At 51.6% G+C, this 18,812-nt stretch overlaps 1 protein-coding gene across 2 annotated transcripts in view; it reads left to right on the top strand.

Moving 5' to 3' along the window:
• RELT (RELT TNF receptor) overlaps nucleotides 1-17,321 on the top strand; it is a 61,234-nt gene extending 43,913 nt beyond the window's left edge. For both annotated transcript variants that reach the window (XM_016422013.2, XM_056795006.1), the window contains exons 4-12: nucleotides 439-617; nucleotides 1,727-1,806; nucleotides 5,256-5,516; nucleotides 7,413-7,493; nucleotides 9,214-9,295; nucleotides 10,054-10,308; nucleotides 14,224-14,431; nucleotides 14,849-14,898; nucleotides 15,218-17,321. In XM_016422013.2, the coding sequence (XP_016277499.1) occupies nucleotides 439-617; nucleotides 1,727-1,806; nucleotides 5,256-5,516; nucleotides 7,413-7,493; nucleotides 9,214-9,295; nucleotides 10,054-10,308; nucleotides 14,224-14,431; nucleotides 14,849-14,896 (1,194 nt within the window). In that variant the 3' untranslated portion in view covers nucleotides 14,897-14,898; nucleotides 15,218-17,321. The remainder of the gene's footprint in view (nucleotides 1-438; nucleotides 618-1,726; nucleotides 1,807-5,255; nucleotides 5,517-7,412; nucleotides 7,494-9,213; nucleotides 9,296-10,053; nucleotides 10,309-14,223; nucleotides 14,432-14,848; nucleotides 14,899-15,217) is intronic.
• Nucleotides 17,322-18,812: the final 1,491 nt, after the last annotated feature.

Below are 18,812 nucleotides of genomic sequence, written 5' to 3'. Positions count from 1 at the left end.
TCCAAATAAAGCTTAAGGCAGAAGAGCAAGAGCCCCATATGACAGTTCACATGTATAAAGGTCAAAAATTCTCCTAGTTGAGGGAACTGGGTGGGGGTGGGGGTCAGTCAGTAAATACTCTGGTAGGTTGGAGCATGATAAGACCAATCCAGGTTGGCTTCTTGGAGAAGGTAGCCTTTTGGGAGCCCTTATATAAAGGTCGAAGGGATAGGGAAGAGAGGGGAGAGACCTCCTTCCTTTCTCAGCTTGAGCCTGAAAACTCCCATGATGCCTCTTGATCGCCCGCAGCTGCTAGCGCCTACCCCTAAAATTACCTTGAATTTATTCTGTGTCCATGTAAATGGACATACACACGGCCACAGCCTCCTTCATTCAAATGCTAACTCCCCACTGCCTGGCACACAGCTTAAATGTTTTTTGATTGATTTTCCCACTCAGGAATGTGGTTCCGGACCGGGACTGGGTACTGTGTGCCGTGCCTGCAGGCCGGGCACCTTTTCAACCAGCCTGGGACGAAGCCCCTGCCTGCCCCACACTGGCTGTGCCCAGCTGAGGAGAGTCGAGGCCCAGGTGGGAACCACGACGGTCGATACTCGGTGCGGTGACTGCATTTCAGGGTGAGCTCCTCAGCTCTGGAATTGAGAAGGCTTGATCCTCAGCCCAGGGACGCTCAGTAAGGGAAGCAAAGATTCCTGCCCCCAGCAAGAAGCATCATTGGCTGTGTCAAAGAGGGAGAAAAAATTGAACTGGGAGTTGGGACTCCTGGGTTTCAGTCATGGTTTCTTTGTGACTTTGAATGAAGCCCTTTCCCCCTCTGGGCCTCAGTTTCCTCATCAGTAAAATGAGGTTGGACTAGGTAATCTCTAAGACTTTTTCTGGTTGTCCTGGTGTCCTGATCTTCCATGTTCTAAGTCCTTCTAGTTCTCAATTCTCTGTTCTGAGGTCCCTTCCAGATCTGACATTCTTTGTTCTGGGTTCTAAAGTTCCTTCATGCCCAGACATTCTTTGTCATATAGGTCACATCTCTCCAACTCATTGGTTTTAGAAGGAAAGGAGAAGCCTCAGTGACTTAGCCATCAGATTCCATTTAGATTCCTGTTAGACACTGGGGAAAGGAGAGGCAACAGAATGGAGACTTTGGGGCTGTCTTGGAGCTCCCCTGACCTGAGGGTTTCTCCAGAGGAGGAAGGGCATAGATTGGCCCAGATCACCCAGGCCAACTGAGAGCAAGAGCTCAGGAATTCCAGTTCCAGCTCCCACCATATACCTCTTGGGCCTCTTATCTCCCATGTTGACCTTATTGGAGGAGCCACTGTTTTGCTGAAAATGATCATGGCTGCATTTCTAAGGCCACTTAACTGTTTACAAAGCTTGTTCACCGCATCAGCCCTTGTCCCCATTTCATAGGGGGGGGCTAGGAGATTCAGACATGAGATTCACGGCATCCTAGACACAAAAGGACTCATCCAACCCCTTTCTGAACAGAAATTCTCCTTTTCAGCATTCACGATCTTCAGAAAGGAGGAGTCCCTCTCTGTCTAGGCAGCTCATTCCACTGTTGGTTTTGATAAAGCACCCAGGATGGGTTTGAGGCCTCTGGGAAGCAGAGGGTGAGAATGGGAAGTTGTAGGAGTCCATAGAAGGGGTAGGGCAGAGGGGACTACTATGTAGGAGGGGGCCATTTGGAGCTGGCTGTAGGTATGAGACCACCTTTGTTTTCCTGCAGGTTTTATGACCCCAGAAGGCATCCAGACACCGAGTGCTGGCCTTGTTCTTGGGCACCCATGGGCACACCTGGCTGTGGAGGTGAGTATGGGTCTAGCATGATGGGTGTTGGGGACAAGGGGGAGGGTAAAGGAGGGAGAAATGAAGGCAGAGAAAGAGGTGCAAAAGAATCAAGAAAAGGAGAAACAGAGGGAGGGAGAGAAACTGAGAGACAGCTTAGCGTTTAATAAATGCTTGCTGATTGATTGAGGGTGAGAGAGAGGTAGATAGAAGACATCAGGGACAAAACCAAAGAGGGGAGACAAATGTGTATGTGAGACACAGAAAAAGAGACAGAGACAGAGACAAAGGGCCTGAGACGCCGAGAGACTTAGATGAAAATACAAAAACAGAGACAGAGACAGATAAATAATGGGTCTGAGATGCCGAGAGAGACCCAGATAAAGATACAGAAGTAGGCGAAAGAGACAGAGGGAAAAGAGGAAAAATGAAGAGTGAGAGACAAAGATGAAGGGAAGTACAGTGAAAGGCAGGCACAGAGAGATTTAAAGCCATGGAGACAGAGACAGAGACAGGATGCAGAGTTTGAGAAGAGAGGAAGAAAAAAAGGAAAGGGCTAAGATGGAAAGAGACAGATGTGCAGAGTCTCCAGAGACCAGGAAAGACAGAAAGATGGAGTAGAGAGCTGATACAGGGAGAGAGCCTGAGATGGCTCTGAGAGATGGAGGGACAGAAAAAGGCAGGTATGGCTCTGAGGCAACAGAAGGAGGAAAATAAAGATTGAGAGAAGGAAGAAGACAGAAGGATGGAGACAGAAAGAGATTAAGAGAGCAAAAGACAGATGAAAAGAAGAGAGAATAGGGGATTAGAGACATGGAGTGATAGATGGAGAGATGGCAACTGCAAGAGGGAGGAGTTAGAAGAAAAGGCAATAGAAAACCAGAGCCCAGGGCCCTGATGGGGCAGCCCTTTCCTCTTTTGCCTCTCCTCCTCCCTGTAAACTTTGAAGAGAGAAAGACTACCCAGGACTGATGCTGACCCACTTTCAGCTCCTGAATATGCTGACTCTCCCCACTATCCTTGGGGGGCAGGAGTTAGAAGACAGCCAGTGCTGAGACAGCAGCTTTTTCTTCCACGACTGAGGCATGTCCCTGAGGGGAGGAGAACATAAAGGAGCAGGGTACAGAGAGTCAGGATGGGGCTGTGGAAGGAACCCCAGGCCGAGAGCTGAGACTTGAGAATCCTTGCTCTGCCACTAACTGGCTGTGTGACCTTGGGCAAATCTCTTCCCCTTTCCAAATGGACCTCATTTCCCCTGACTAAAATGACGGCATTTGGATTCAAGTCTCTGCAGGGGGGCCTTCTAGCCTTCAGGTCCATAGTCCTGGGGTGTACTTTTGCCCCTGCTGGCCCCTTTATTTTGAGGTCTGGGATACTGAGGGGTACAGTAGCCTAGGTCAAGCCAACAAGATGGTACACTGAACCAGAGCCCAGGACATAGGAGGATCACTCCCCCCTCCGTTGGGTGAGGACTTGTCCCTGCCAGTTCCCAAGTTATCTTGCCCCCTCTTCCCCACAGATAATCTCTGAGGGTCTGGGGAGAAGAGGCAGGGACAGCTGCTGCCTGTTGAATGGCTGGTCTCTGATGCCCTCGAGCTGCATCAGCTCTGTGCTGTCCTGTCCAACTCTGAGTCCCCTGAACTTTGTGAGATAGAATGAGGTGGTGACAGAGGCCCCAGTGTCCAGCCCCCTCCCCAGGGACCAGGCCCCACTGCCACTCCCCATCCCCACCAACAGGACCCACAGATAGGTGGCACACACGGACCCTCTCGCCTATATGGACTCCTACACAAATAAAGAGCACATCCAGGGAGCCTGGAGGGAATGAAAAGGCAGAGGAGGGAGGGTGGCTGGGACTCTGCTTGGCATCCATGGCCCTGGATCTGACTCCGGGTGCCATGATTTACTCACTCACTCTGTGGCCTTGGCAGCCATCTCACTAATCTGAGCCCCGGGAGACAGTGGAGACGTTGGTCTAGAGGGCTCGCAAAGGTCCCTCACCCGGCCCGAAGACCGGTGGGCTTTTGACACCCTCGTGCACTCACTCTCCAACACAAAATCTGCTCCTGCCCTCAGGGGCCCATCCGGGCACACACTCTCCTTTCTTTCACCTGCTGAGTCACCCTCAGTGGCTGGCACCCTGGATCAGAGCCCAGAGCCTGCCGGGTGGGGGAAACGAGGACACCTGGGCCCACAGCTCTGTGTGTGTGTGTGTGTGCGCGCGCACGCGGCTCGCACCACTATGTTGTGCTCACTGTTTTTAGACAACACTGAAACAGAGAACTTACTGTTTTGTAACAGATTTCTGCCCAGTGGAGGTGAGGCGGGAAGGCTGTGTGTTTGTGGGAGAGCATGGGGCCAGGGGTTCCAATGCCACCTATGCCACTCACTTATTCTCTCTCTTCCCCTTTGGGGTATATACATCTATAAAATGTATTTAGTTATTTATAAATTATTGTCATTTACAATTATTTCTTTATAATATATATTTTGCCCCTGCTGATGCCTTTATTTCGAGGTCTGGGGTGTAGAGGGGGACAATGGCCAAGGTCAGACCAGTAAGGTGGTCCACTGAGCTCGAACCCAGAACTCAGGAGGATGACATGTATGTAATACATATCCTAGGCCAAATAAGGAGGTTGGACTAGACAAGTCTCTTCGAGTATCTTGGAGCTTCTAACATTTGTACCAGTGCCTGGGTCTCTGAGCACAAGGAGGCTTGTCGATGGAATAGCTCCTGCACCCTTGCCATGGCCTGGGACAAAGATCCCTTCTCCATGCCTAGGTGGGCACCTCTCCTCCAACACAGGAGTTACAAGGGGGCTTGGGGAAGGGCTTATAGACCCTAGAAGAGGTGGCTCAGAGAGAGAGTAGAAGGGCAGAAAAGGAAGGCATGGAGGGTGACCAAAAGGGAAGTGGGAGAAGGGTGGGAGCCGGAGGGTCAATACTCCTGGGAGAGACTGAGCAGTCACTGGGGCTGTTTTTGGGCCAGTTTCCCCTCTTAATTTCTCACTAACTTGAGATTCTGTTCTCTACACCCAATTCTCCGTTCCTCTATTCTCACTTTCCCCATCTCTCTCTTCCCCTTTGCCCTGGGATGTTTTTCTGCCTGTCCTTCTATGTCATTCGTCTCTGGGTGTCTCTTCTTCCCTTTCAAATGCTCTTTCTTGTGTCTTTGGGTCTCTATTTCTGCTTGCTGTCTTTGTGTCTCTCTTCTTTCTCTCTTGTGTGTCTTGTCTCTGGCTTTCTCCTTATTCTCCCTCCCCCATCTTTTTCTGTGTGTCTTTGTCCCTCTGACTCTGTGTCTGCCTCCTTCTGTTTCTCTCCATCTGTCTCTTTGCCTTACACTGCCTCTGTTTCTCCTTCCCTCTCTCTCTCTCCCCATGTCTTTTTTTCTCTTCCTCTACCTTCCCCTCGATGCCCGTTTCACCCTATGTCTCTCCTGGCCACGTCTCTTTGGCTGGGGGCAGAGCCTGAAATAGGACGTGGGGGCCGTCAGCGTCGGGACGTGGAGGCTGGGATGGGGCCCGAGGTCCACCCCCCAGAGAACGGCACCCAGGCTGGGGTGTCCGAGGAAGCTGCGGCCCAGTACGCTGTCATCGCCATTGTGCCCATCTTCTGTCTGATGGGCCTGCTGGGGATTTTGCTCTGCAATCTTCTTAAGAAGAAAGGCTATCACTGCACAGCCCATAAAGACAGCGGTGATGAGGCTGGACTTGAGGGCAAGAACGGTGAGAGGAGGGTAATGGAGCCCCAAGGGGGGGAATGTGGCCTCTGCGCTTGGGGTGCTTCCCATCTGAAGCTGGGGGAAAGCCCTTGCCTTGGGGAGGGAGGGGGATGAGACGAGGTGGTCGATCTATCCCTTCTCCAGGTGCATGTGGCCAGGGAAGAGGGACACACAGAGTCTGAATTAAAGTTCTGAGGGGATATCCAGCTGGAGCTGGCTGGTAGACACCTGGATATTTGGATCTGGATCCCAGGAGAGGAGTCGGGCTTAAGCCCAAGTGTCATCGGGAGGGATGTGATCAGTAAGACAGAGAATGAGATTGCCTCTAGAGAGAATTTAGAGAGGCCACTAGAACCTAAGACAGACACAATTAGTGGGTAGGAGAGGAAGATGCACTTTGGAAAAGAGATGGAGAAGGAAAGGGCAGGCAGCCATGAGGGAGAGATGAAGAGTAGTAGCAATGCCAGCTACAGAGAGGATGAGCAGGAGAAGGAGGGCTGAGAGAGAGAAGGCTGCTGGAGGTGGCAATGGAAGAGCCTGGAAAGGGTGATTTTAGTAGAGCAATAGGGCTCTCTCTAGAGCCATGATGGTGAACCTATGGCACACGTGTCAGCCACAACATGTAGCCATTTTTGATGACAGGCAGCCGCATGCGGGCTCCACCTGGGGAGCCTCGTGCCTGCAGAAGCAAGGATGGAAACTCGCGCCTCATGCATCCCAGGCCAGACTCCCTTTCTCCCAGCTACCTTTTATCCAGGGGCCCCTAAGGCCCGAGGAATGTCAGCCACTGAGTTGATTGCATGTGTGCAGGCACTTTTGTTCCCAGCCAAATGGACTGTTTATTTCACTGAAGGCCACTGTCCTCATCCATGCACATTCGCATAATGAAATAGTGTTTGACACAGGCAGAGAGAGCCATTCTATTTGTGTTTTGTTCTCAGAGAGAACTGTAGTGTGTCCAGCCACCTGAGATTCCTCTCTTAGCCCCTGAGCAGGACAGCAGCCGCCATACTGAGGCTAGGAATGCCCTTCCTGAAGCCTCCGCCTTCCTGTACACTCCTCAGTCTGCAGAGGGAGACCCGGGGGGACCTTTTAAGGCTGCAGGCGGGGCCCATTTTGGCCCCCTTGCCCTTTGTCTGGGTGGGTCGGGTGGGTGATATGGAATGTCAGGATTCTCTAAGGGGGATTCTGGGGCCCAGCATGGCTAAGATTAACTTCACAGCTGTTGAAGAAGCTTCTCCAGCTGTCTCCTTCCCTGGGGAGAGGCAGGAGCCTGAGAGCAGCTAAAAACCCCCAGTGTCCTCCCACATCTCTGTTCCCTGGGGGTGAGGGGGAATGGACATGGAGAAAAGGCCGCCTTTCTCTTGCCCTTGTTGGAGAGGCATCCAGCCATCCAACCCTCATCCTTTCTGCTGTAGTCGAGACCTCGTTTCTGTGGGAGGGAGAAGAGTTCTCTGGGAAAGAGCCAAGGAAAGGTCCCAGCCCTGGTTCTGTGACTGATTCACTCTGCAGCTTCTGAGGAGTCCCCTTGGTACCTCAGTTTCCTCAGCTGTAAAATGAAATGGTTGTTCTGGGTCTCTAAGTTCCTCTCTCCTGCTCTAGCATTCTGTGGGTCTGGGTCCCAAGCCCGTGCTCTGGCCAAAGGAATCAATGTTGCTTTAGGGTTCTCCCTATCCCATCACCATCCCAGGGATCCAGACTAATTCATGCCCATGGAGAGAGCCTTAAGGGGGTTGTGTAGGACAAGAGAGGAAAAAGAACTCAGGTTTCCCTGCCTCAAGGATTCCCACACGCCTCAGTCTTGCCCTTGAGCAGCACCCACTGGCTCTCTGCCCAGGCTTTGAACCCTGTTCCCATCATGTCCCTCCCAGTCTCATCGACTCTTGTCTTCCTTCCACAGGGACTAACCCTGCCTACCGAATGGATGACCCCAATGAGGACACCATTGGGGTCTTGGTTCGACTGATCACAGAGAAGAAAGGTGAGGCTGGGGTGTCAGCTGTTCTTTTCCCCTCCCTTGGAACCACGGGAGCTCATTAAGATCGTCCGCTCTACCAGGACCAGTCGCTGTGGGATAGAGGGGAAGTGCTTTGGTGGGAACAGGGATTGGGGAATTGAATTGGGGTGTGACACCTTGTTGGTTCCATCCCGGGAAAAGGAAGCAATTCTTGCTGTCTTGGCCATGCAAATATCCCTCCTGGATCTCTCCTGATTCTGCCAGGACTTAAAAGAGAAGGAAGGAGGGAAACAAGCATTTATTAAGTTAATAGGAATTAATAATTCATCAAATGGCTTGTTGATGCTATAATTCATTTATTAAGCATTTGTTAATATTTATTAATAGGCTAAATACTTTGTTACAAAGGCTTTCTCAATTGGTTGTAGGAGGCAGGTGCTATTATTATTTCCATTTTATAGATGATGGAATTAAGGCAAACAGAGCTGAAGTAACTTTCCCAGCTCATCCAGCTAGTCTGAGGTCAGATTTGAACTCAAGTTCTCCTGACTTGAAGTCCAGTGTTCTGTGCCCTGTGCCTTGTTCCTCGGCAGGAGAAGGAAACCAGTAATGATAATAGTAATAGCTGACATTTTAAGGTTTACCAAGAGGTTCTTCTCATGACACCCCTATGAAACAGATTATCCTAGTGTTATCCCCATTTTCCAGAGAGAGAAGCTTGAGGCTCACCCAAAACAATTTGCCAGCTCCCACCCCAGCATTCTTTTCTTTGGGCTAAGCCATTTCTCCCTGGTGTGCCACAATAGAGCCTGGGAGCAGACAGCACCTTCTGACAGGAATTTTGGGTAGCCTGGAAGGTGCTTCTTGTCTGCCTTTTGGGCACCCCAGAGGAGATGCTGAGTTTAGATAACTCCTGGGTCTACCTGACAGGTCCTAAGAGTGTGAGCCTCTGAATGGGAAGTCAGGAGCCTGGGGTTCTAATCTGAGCTTCACTTGAACTCATTATATGACCTCAGGAAAGCCACTGCCCTTCCGGGCCTTCAGTATCCTCCTAGGGAAGATGAAGGTGCCGAACTCAAGGAGCTTTAAGTGAGATCTGATAGGCAGGGTCTGGGGTTCCTGCTGTAGCCACACAATCGCTGCCTTCTAGATCCTCCAGAACCAAAGCAGCTAGGAGGGGGTATTCTCTGCCAAGCTTGGAATCAGAAAGAACTGAGTTCAAGTCCTGCTTTAGGATTTTACTAGCTGTGTGACCAGACCTTGAGAAAAATCACTTAATCTCTTTCAGCCTGTTTCCTCATCGATTTAATGAAAGGAGTGAGCCTCAGTAGCCTCTAAGGTTCTTTATTAGCCCTCGAACTCTGATCCTCTGTTCTGCTTGGAAGCAGAACCAGTTGGGAGTGGATTCCCAAGGGAGGAGGAATTGTGTAATACCTGGAGCTGTCCCCTAGAACAATGGGCTTCTTCCAAAGCAATGAGGGCCCCACTGATGTATGTCTCCGGAGGGGATCCTTCTTCCATGAAATTAAGCTGGGATTGAGCCCTTTCTCCTGGGCTCTTTCTCCTTTGTGCCTCCAGGTGGGAAGGGAAGAGACTGGGCAAGTGACCATGGCTGGTAGTTCCCCGGACAAGGCTAGGGATCTCCTGGCGGCTGAGCCAGAGAGCCAACCCCGAGTGGGGGTGGGAGAGAAGGAAACGCTCATAAGACTGGGCCAGCCCTGACCTGTGGCCCTTTGCTTCCCAGAGAACGCAGCTGCCCTGGAGGAGCTACTGAAAGAATATCACAGCAAACAGCTTGTGCAGACCAGTTACAAACCTTTGCCCAAGTAAGCCAGAGGCCGTCGGGGATGGGCAAGCAAGCCTTCGGGGGCAGATGAGAGCTCTGCTCGATTCCTGATTTTTGCCACACCAACTGCCTAGTTTGTTTTGCTTCACTCCGCTTGGCTTCTTTGGCTCTCCTTCCCCCTGACTTGTTTTCCCTCCCGTCCTGACTTTGCCTCTGCAGTCTGCTTCTATTTGCTGCTGGTGCTGGTGCCGGTGCTGGTGCTGGTGCCAGTGCCAGTGCTGGTGCTGGTGCTGGTGCCAGTGCCGGTGCCTGCTCTCTCTGTGGCCCCACTTGGTTCTGCCCCGAATCCTCCTGTCGTTTGCTGTCTGAATTCTTGCAGGCTCAGGCTCATTAGGGGCTTGACAGTAGATGGGGCAGAGAACTTGCTGTGGTCCAGGTATTTAGGGATGAAGAAGAGTTGGGGTGTTTTCTGCAGTGGGGAGGAGTTGTCCCTCCTTCCCTCTGGCACAGGCTGGGGACAGGGATGCTTGGCCTCTGCCCTGCCATCCTTGCCTTCTGCCCCTGGAACTGGGTATGGTCCATGAGGCCAGAGTGCCGAGTCTGGGGACAGCAGCGCTGGCCATTCTTAGCTGCCGGGGGCTGTATAAAGGACCCTCCTTCCCCTTTTCTCTTCTTCTCCCCCATTCTCTTCATTTGGGGGTACGGTCCTGTTGTATCCAGGTGTCTCTAGGGCCAGGGGCTCTAGGGCAGAGGCAGGCAAGGCTTGAGGCTACACTCATCTTTTTCTGCTCTTCTCAGGCTGATCCAAGGCCCCCCCTCCGTACCCCACATTTGCCATCACCAGCATCACCTGCACACAGTGCAGGGCCTGGCCTCACGCTCTGGGTCCTGCTGCTCTCGCTGCAGCCAGAAGAAGTGGCCCGAAGTCCTGCTGTCCCCCGAGGCTGCCGCCGCCACCACTCCCACCCCCAGCGCGTTGCCACCCCGAGGTGGCAGCAAGCCTGTGCCCAAGGGGAGCCGCCCAGGGGAGATCACCATCCTCTCTGTGGGCCGGTGAGTCTGGGGCCCTCTGGGGAAAGGGACAGGGAGTTCTGAGAGGGATAGGGATGACTGGACACAGGCAGTGTGATACAGAAGAAAGCCTTGGCTCTGGAGGCATTCAAACCTGCCTTTAAAACTTATATTTGTATGACATTGCCAAGGGCACCTGAACTCCTGGGGCCTCAACGTCATCATCAGCAAAATGGGGATAATAATAGCACCTCCCTGAGAGGGTTGCAGCAAGGCTCAAATGAGAGAATATGCATAAAAATGCTTTCCAAGCTTTGAAGCCCTATATAAATGGACTATTAGAAAATGAGAGGGACAGCTTGGTAGCAGAGTCGACAGAGCACCAAGCCTGGGGATGACCTGGGTTCAAATCTAGCCCCAGACACTTTCTAGCTGTGTGACCCTGGGAAAGTCACTTAATCCCATTTGCCTAGCCTTTGCTGCCCTTCTGTCTTTGAGTCAATTCCAAGAGCCTTAGAATTGGCACTAAGGCAGAAGGGAAGGGTCTTTAATACAAGAAAAAGAGGGGGTTAGATTAGCCAGCCTCTGAGGGACCTTTACAGCTCAAACTCGGGTTGGAATTATAGCAGGCATGGGCACAGCTGAAGGCAAAGAGACGTGGGAATCGAAGGTGGAGGGCAGAGCCCTGGTGACATGGTGTGGTGGACAAGACGGTCTTACAGATTCCCTGACTATAAATAGGGTCAAGACTAAGGAGGAAAGAAGGCAGAGGTAGGTCAGCTCAGAGGTGTTGAACCTGAGGCCCAAATTGGGGCTCCAGAGAAATGAGGGAGATGAGGAAGGACCGAAGCTTGAGGTTCCGAGGCAGCCCCTGGTACAGTTTGGAGTCAGAGGCAAATCCCCTGGGATGCTCCTCTGCAGTTTTGCCAGGAGCTGCCTCCTCCTCTTCCCTCTTCCCTCTCCCTGTCTGTCAGTTTCTCTCTGTGGTGCAGGCTCTTCACCGTCCACAGCCTGGGGGTCCCTTGTGACTTTTGGGAGACTCACCTGCCCCTCTGGTTACTCCCAACCCCCTTGTCCTTCGGCAAATCACTGGCCCTCTCAGTCACTCATAGTCCCAGTTTCCTCCTCTGTAAAAGGAAATTGGTCCAGATCTGTTATTCTCAAAGGATGTGCTGAGAGCTTCAATTAGATGTGCCAGGAGCGTGTGGGACGCCCATACCCTGGCCTGCCTGGGTCTCCTGTGAACTGTAAGGGACTTACATTTGGGGTTACATGCACTTGGGGGATCTCATAGTGTGCTTTAATTAATTCTTTTGTTGTTCAATCATTTTAGTTGTCTCTGACTCTTTGTGACCCCATTTGGAAATTTCTTGGCAAAGATACTAGAATGGTTTGCATTTCCTACTCCAGCTCATTATGCAGATGAGGAAACTGAGGCAAACAGGACCTCCTACCTCCACCTTGCCACCTAGCTGCCCATGTTCAAGCAAACGACTAAAAAGACAACTCCTCCTCCTTCCTACCCCACACTTGTCAGACACAGCTTTCTTTTCAGAACCTGACATGGCAAATGGCGACTACTAAGAAAATGAAAAGGAAGGTGGTTTGCTCCCTCTGCACCCTCTTTTTACCTACTTGTGATTTTATTTCCAGAAGTGTTTGAATTTTTCGGCAGGCTTGCACAGCTAAGATTCATCTTCCTGAGTTCAAATCTGTCCTTAGACACTATCTGTGTGACCCTGGGCAAGTCACTTCACCCTGTTTGCCTCAGTTTCCTCATCTCTAAAACAAACTGGAGGAAGAATGGCAAACCCTCCATTATTTTTGCCAAGAAAACCCTAAATGAGGTCATGGCTGAAATGACTGAACAACCACCTAGTTTATTACCAATGTCTCCTCTTAAGTTTGCTTCAAACCTGGAGAGCCAGTTTCAGCAGGAGGTGAGGGGAGGAGCATCAAAGTTTGTAAACCCATGAAAGAATGGTGGCTACTTAATGACTGTGGAGGAAAAGATGCTTTCTTTGATGGCCAAACTTGATTTTTTGGTAATTAGTTTTGTTTTATTAAAAAAAAATGTTTAAACCCTTACCTTCCATCTTGGAATCAATACTGTGTATTGGTTCTAAGGCAGAAGAGCAGTGAGGGCTAGGCAATGGGGGTCAAGTGACTTGCCCAGAGTCACACATCTAGGACATGTCTGAGGCCAGATTTGAACCTAAGACCTCCCATCTCTAGGGCTGGCTCTCGATCCACTGAGCTACTCAGCTGCCCTGGTAATTGGCTTTTAATTAAAGCTTTATATTTAGGGGGGGAATTAACTATAGAAAAGAGTGTTGGGGTTTATTTTTTTATTAGAATGAGAGTGAGCTGGAGCGAGCCCAGGACTTAGAGTCCAAACCTTAGAATTCTTTCATAGCTTGGCTTTGCCACTCACTAGTTCATATGGCCTTGGAGAGAGCCCTTTCAATTTAGAAAGCATCTAGGAATGCCAGGCACAAGGGAATATAGAAAGAAAAATGAATGAAAAAAAAACTTTCCTTGAAGGTACTTTGCCATCATTGTTGTTGAGTCTTTTCAGTCATGTCTATCCTCTTTAAGGTTTTCTTGGCAAAGATACTGGGGTAGTTTGCCATTTCCTTCTCCAGCTCATTTTATAGATGGGGAAACTGAGGCAAACAGAGTGAAGTGACTCGTTCAAGGTCACACAGCTAGTAAGTATCTGAGGCCAGCTTTGAATTTCTGAGGCCAGCTTTGAATTCGGGACAAATGAGTCTTCCTGACTCTAGGCCCAGTGCTCCATCCACCACACTACATAGCTGCCTCACTTCAAAGAAGAAATACTTTTCCCTGCTCCTGGAGGATGCAGTATTTCAAGAGATGAAAGAATACAGAGATGGAGGAATAACTCCCTGCAGGGGGATGAAAGCATCTCAGCCACATGGGTACATTAACATACCCTGTCCCCAAGCAGGATGCTCTCAGAAAAACCTGGAAAGATTTACAAGAACTGATGCAAAGTGAAGTGAGCAGAACCGGGAGAACATTGTACACAGTGGTGCAATATTTTGTGACGAACACTGTGAATGACTTGGTTATTCTCAGCAGGGCAGTGATCTAAGACAATCCCAGAGACTCATGATGAAAAATGCCATTTGCCCTCTGAGAAAGAAATGATGGAGTCTGAAAGCATACTGAGGCGCTACTATGTTTCACTTTCTTTCTACTTCTTTCCTTTTTTTATTTGAGTTTCTTCCACAAATTGGAAACATGTTTTACATGATCGCACATGTAAAATCTACATCAGAGCGCTTACCATCTCAAGGAAGGGAGAAGGGTGGGAAGAAGGGAGGGAGAGAGAATGGGAAGGGGTGTGAGAATTTAGAACTCAACACTTTAAACTTCTTTTAATTAATTTAATTTTTTAAAAAACCCATATGCTGTCCTATGCGAAGAGGCCCCTAAATATCTAAGCTCGTCCTGTACTTGAGATCCCCAGACCCAGCCTGGCCCAGCTGGATCCTGCTTGGACCCAGGAGAAGCCATCAGGCTCCCTTTTGGCCCAGATGAGGCTAGCTAAGGAGATGAGAGGCCGTGAGAGTTGTTCTTGGGCCGTAGCTCCAGCGATCACAGCTTAGGATCGGGGAGAGGGGGACAGGGTTTATCGAAACTGCTTATCCATGCATTTGACCAGTGGCAGAGCCTTCAGGTTCTCGCTCCAGCACCTCCTTTATAGAACCTAGATCTAAAGCTGGAAATGTACCGAGAGACCGTCGACGCCAACTCATTCAATTTATAGATGAGGAAACTGGCTCCGGGAGAACAAGAGGGTTGCCCACGGTCACTCGGGAGCACAGCAGGTCCCGTGGTGCCAACTTGGACCCTTTTTCTGCTCTGCCACAATATTTTTCTCCCTCCATCACTCACTCTTCTCATGTATCTTCATCCTCTTTCCTCCAGGTTCCGTGTGGCCCGAATCCCTGAGCAGCGGCCAAGCCCGCCAGCCCCAGAGGTGAAAACCATCTCAGAGACCAGTGAGGAGGGGGAAGCAGCTGAAACTCCACCCCCTGGGCTCCCCCCTGAGAATAGAGCCCTTCTGGGCACTGGTGGAGGGAGATCCAAATGGTTGAAAACCCCAGCATCTGGGGCAACTGAGAGCAAATCAGAGGTGAGCCGGGGCATGGGGTGACCCATAGATCCTGGGGTCTTAGAGCAGCCACCCCCAGGCTCAGGCTAGGAACGATGGAATGGAAGCTCTGGTCGAGCTAGAGTCTCCCCGATTTCCCAGCACCCAGGAAGCCTGAGCGTCTCTCTGCCTGTGGTTTCCTGGCTCAGCCCTTGCTTCTTACTGACTCCCAAGGGAGGAGGGTTTCTCTCTCTGGGAATGGAGCCCAGAGTGTATGGGAGACTCCTTCTCCTTCTCTAAAGGAGGGGATTGGTGCCCATGAATGAACCCCCGGAGCACAGCGCTGGGCAGTACAAAGTCCAAAATGAAACCATCCTTGTCCTTGGGGCGCTGGCACACTTGGGGGCCAGCCTGCACCTGCCTCCCCCTTTCTGATCCTTGTGACATCTTCTCCCTTAGGAGAATCGCTACGTGGTCAGGCTGAGTGAATCCAACTTGGTCATCTGAAGGTAATATAGCCCTGGGGGAGTCCGAGGTCTGAGGGGGCACACAGGGACTGAGCCCTGGAACAAACCCAGTTTGTTTTTAGAAACAGAAGAGCGGGCAAGCGAGATCTTTATGGGCAGAGGCTACGGGGAAAGGCTTCCTGGAAGGAAATGGGCCAGGGGGAGGAGACAAGAAATAGGCTGAGAAGATCTGGGCCAGCGGAAAGGCTTTCAGGGTTAGAGGGGTGCAGTGAGGGAGTGCCGCTGCGTTTTGACCCAGGAGCCAACAGATTAAGGGACCCATCGGGGCCTCCCTCAAGTCCTCCGTCTCTCTCCCTCACAGGTGCCCTTATGATCCACTCAGACCTAAGGCCCGAGAGACGCTGGAGCCTGGGAGTTGGCAGCAACCTGAGGCCCCCAGGGGGCCGTCCCTCAGGCCCCTTGCACCCTGGGCAGCCCCTGTGAGCTCTGGGCAGTGGGCAGTGGCAGGGGAGAGAGCTCACTTCAGGCAACTTATTTGAAAGGAAAAGATGATCTTGTCTAGGGCACAGAGGGAGGGAGATGCCCGTACTTGACCAGGAGTGGGCTGCCCTGGCTCCTTACCCTGTCCCCCAGCATCTTCTCCGTGCTAGCAGCAAGCCCCTCCCTGGCCATCCAGTCTTTCCCCCGCTCTGAACAGGACACCCAATTTGGCCTCCTGAGCCCTCAAAGATGGGGCAATCCATACCCAAGTGGGGGTCTCCTCCCTAGGACGTCCAGCCCCAAGGAAGGGCCCTTTCCCTGGTGGCCCACAGAGAGGACACGTCCATCCCCCATCCTTCCCCATGCAGGGGTTTCTAGGAAAATGACGGGCTCAGCCTCCTCTTCCTCTCCCCTGTTCTTTATCTCACCACTCCTGGCAGTCAGGGAAGACGGGGAAGACGGGAGAGCAGGGGCCCACTGTCACAGCATGCTAGAGCTAGGATGCTCAAGTCCTGGCCCCAGAGAAGGGTGAAGACAGGCTGACTGAGAGAGGAGAGACCTTCCAGAGACCACACAGTGAGTGGCACAGGCAGGACTAGACCCAGGTCTCCCAACTCCCAGCCAAAGGCCTTTCCCATTCCTCTGTAGTCATTGGGGACCTCCTCTTCCCTCCCATATTCCCCGCCACTCCCCAAGACCCAGTCTTATTCTCCAAGATGGGCTTGTCCATGGGTAGAGGTCTTGGTGGGGTTTAATGGAGATCTGAGGGGAAGGGGTTTAAACCCCAAACTCTGCCCCTTTGCCTCTCAGAGCCTCAGTTTTTCTCACCTATAACATGGGAGAAAGTCTCTGATCCTATGACCATCTCCTGAGAGGAGAGGCAGCCAGGGAGCGGAGAGGAAAGCTCAGGAGACTCGGGTTCTGGGTCCAGCTTTGTCCCCCCTTGACTTGTGCGGGTCTGTTAAAGAAAGGGTTGCACTGGATGGTCTTTAAAAGGCCCCTTCTGGCTTTGACATTCGCATGTCCTTGTCACACTCTTGTCCCCTGAGTCCGATTTACTAAGCCCTTCTCTGCTCACTGAGCCACCGTGTCCCACCCAAATCTGGATAGGAAAAAAGTGTGACTTGGGGTGACCCTTGAAAGGTTTCTCCTGCATTTCCCTGGGAAGAGCCCCCCTCCCTCCTCCATTGTTCCCCCATTGTCCCCTGTCCCCACCTCCCCAGTGGAGCAGACAGAGGCCTCTCTCTGCTGGGGCCAGGGGCATTTTGGGGTACACGGTACATCTCAGCTCCTTCCCTCCCCCCCAGCTGGATCAATAGCTTTATTAGACTCCCCAGCTAGCTGCAATTCTTCTCCCTGCCCCCCATTCACCAAATCCAGGGCCATGCTTCTGCACGAGTAGGGGGGGGTGCCTTAATGCATGTCAAGCAGCCCCCTCCACCCCGCCCCCCAGGGGTGAATGGCTGTTTTTAAATTAAAAACCAAACTTGTTGTGTGTTGTCAGCTATAGTTTGGGGGCCTCTGTCCTACTGTGTCCCATTTTCCCCTCAAAAAAAGTGCTTTAGAATCCCCACGGCTGAAAGCCCTGGCCAGTGCAGTAGAGAGGGAAGGTGGGGGCTCTAGGTGCTGACCACCCCAGCTGAGAACCCCAGCTACACCTCGTCAGCCTTCCCCAAGCCCCCGACTTGCTTTCCCCCATCTGTCCCGTTTTCCCCGTTGCATTCTCTGTGTTTGCTCCCAGGAGAGAAGCATGGGTGATTCAGGCAGTGTCTGGCGCCCATCTGTCCCGTCTATTTATGTGGGGGCTGTGCAGGTCACAGCCCCTGCTGTCATCTCCCCTCCCCTGGTGGGGGTTGGGCCCTGAAGTTTGGGAACTCTTATTTATTGAATTTGAGCCTTTCCCGTGTCTCCCGTCTACCCCTCGTGCGTCCCTACTCCCCCCCCCCAGTTTCTTTAAGTTGTATAATAAAAATATTAGAAAGTGATGCTGTGTGGGAAAGTCTTTGTCGAAGGAGGGAACTCTGATGCTTTCTCTTCTATCCCAGAATCAATACTGTGTAGCGGTTCCAAGGCAGAAGAGTGGTAAGGGCTAGGCAAGGGGGGTAAGTGACTTGTCCAGGGTCACACAGCCAGGAAGTTTCTGAGGTCACATTTGAACCCAGGACCTCCCATCTCTCCATCCACTGAGCCACTCAGCTGCTCCTCTGAGCCACTCAACTGCTCCTCTGATCATCTCGAACCTATGCTCTATGGGTTGCATTTGAACACAGATTCAGGCCCCTGCTCCCTCTTCCACATGATCTAGTTAGTGTTTGGGGTGCTAGGGAGATACCCCCACAAAAACATGTCCCAGAATCCCCCTTTACAGCCTCTGAGACAGGAAGTTTGGGATAAGACAAGGGGAAATCGCTGACTGGAACAGGACGGCTCAGCCCATCTGTGTGAATGCCCTCCTTCACCCCACGGGCCCAGGTCTAGACTGAAACCCCCATGTTGGGCCTTGGTGCAGTGGATACTATGAGGCCTGAAGTCAGGAAGACTCCAAGTCTGGCCTTGGACATCTACTGGCTGTATGATCCCGGGCAAGCCACTTAACCCAGTTTGCCTCAGTTTCCTCATCTGTCAAATGAGCTGGAGAAGGAAATGGCAAACCAGTCCAGGATCTCTGCCAAGACAACTGAGTTGGCCGTGCCTGAACTATGCATAGCTCACTAGCCTTCTATGGAAAGAAATCCTCATCCAAAATAGCATCTATTCAAATGTGAGAGAGACATTCAAAAGATGGCCGCAGTTAGGGCAGGACTTTTCCTATCCAGGTGGCTGGACGTTCTGAAGCCGTGAGAGGGATTCTGGCCTTCGGAAAGGATTCAAAGTGGCTCATCTGGTCAGTGGCAGTACTGACAGCTTCGATAACTTCCAGCGTGCAAGGGTGGCGGATGTGGAGGAAGTATGTCTGAATGCAGAGACGAGAATGGGCGTGAAACAAGTGATGGGACTGGGAATTGGGAAGGACTTGAAAAAGCAGGAGATGCTTCCTCACGGATGGCCTGGACCAGATACCTCCCATGTCCCTCCCAGTCTGGAGAGTGGGATTTAGAAGTCATAGGAGACCTCATTTCAGAGCTGCTGAACCCAAGGGACAAAGAGCATATTATCCTCAAGAAGATGGGGGAAGTGAGGGTGGGAGAAACAGGAATAATGGGGAAATGAAAGGAGCAGATTTTGCCTTGGCAGGAGTACAATTTCCTAGCAATGAAAGATAATCCCTAGTGGAGCAGGCTATCTCTAGGTAGTGAGCTTTTCATCACCAGAGCTATCCAAGCAGAGAGGAAAGGATTCGTGTTAGGGAGAGATTCTTGGCCAAAGGTTGGAGGCATGGCCGAAGAGGACTCTGCAGGATCTTGGAATTTCTCTTGACCTAGAAAGAAGGGAAGGATCGGAGCAGAGGCCAGGCACTGTATGCTTTGGTGGGTCCA

The sequence above is a fragment of the Monodelphis domestica genome, chromosome 4, assembly GCF_027887165.1.
Source record: "Monodelphis domestica isolate mMonDom1 chromosome 4, mMonDom1.pri, whole genome shotgun sequence".
Classification (NCBI taxonomy): Eukaryota; Metazoa; Chordata; class Mammalia; order Didelphimorphia; family Didelphidae; genus Monodelphis; species Monodelphis domestica.
Note: the sequence above shows the minus strand (reverse complement) of the source record. Positions and strands in the feature narration are given on the sequence as shown.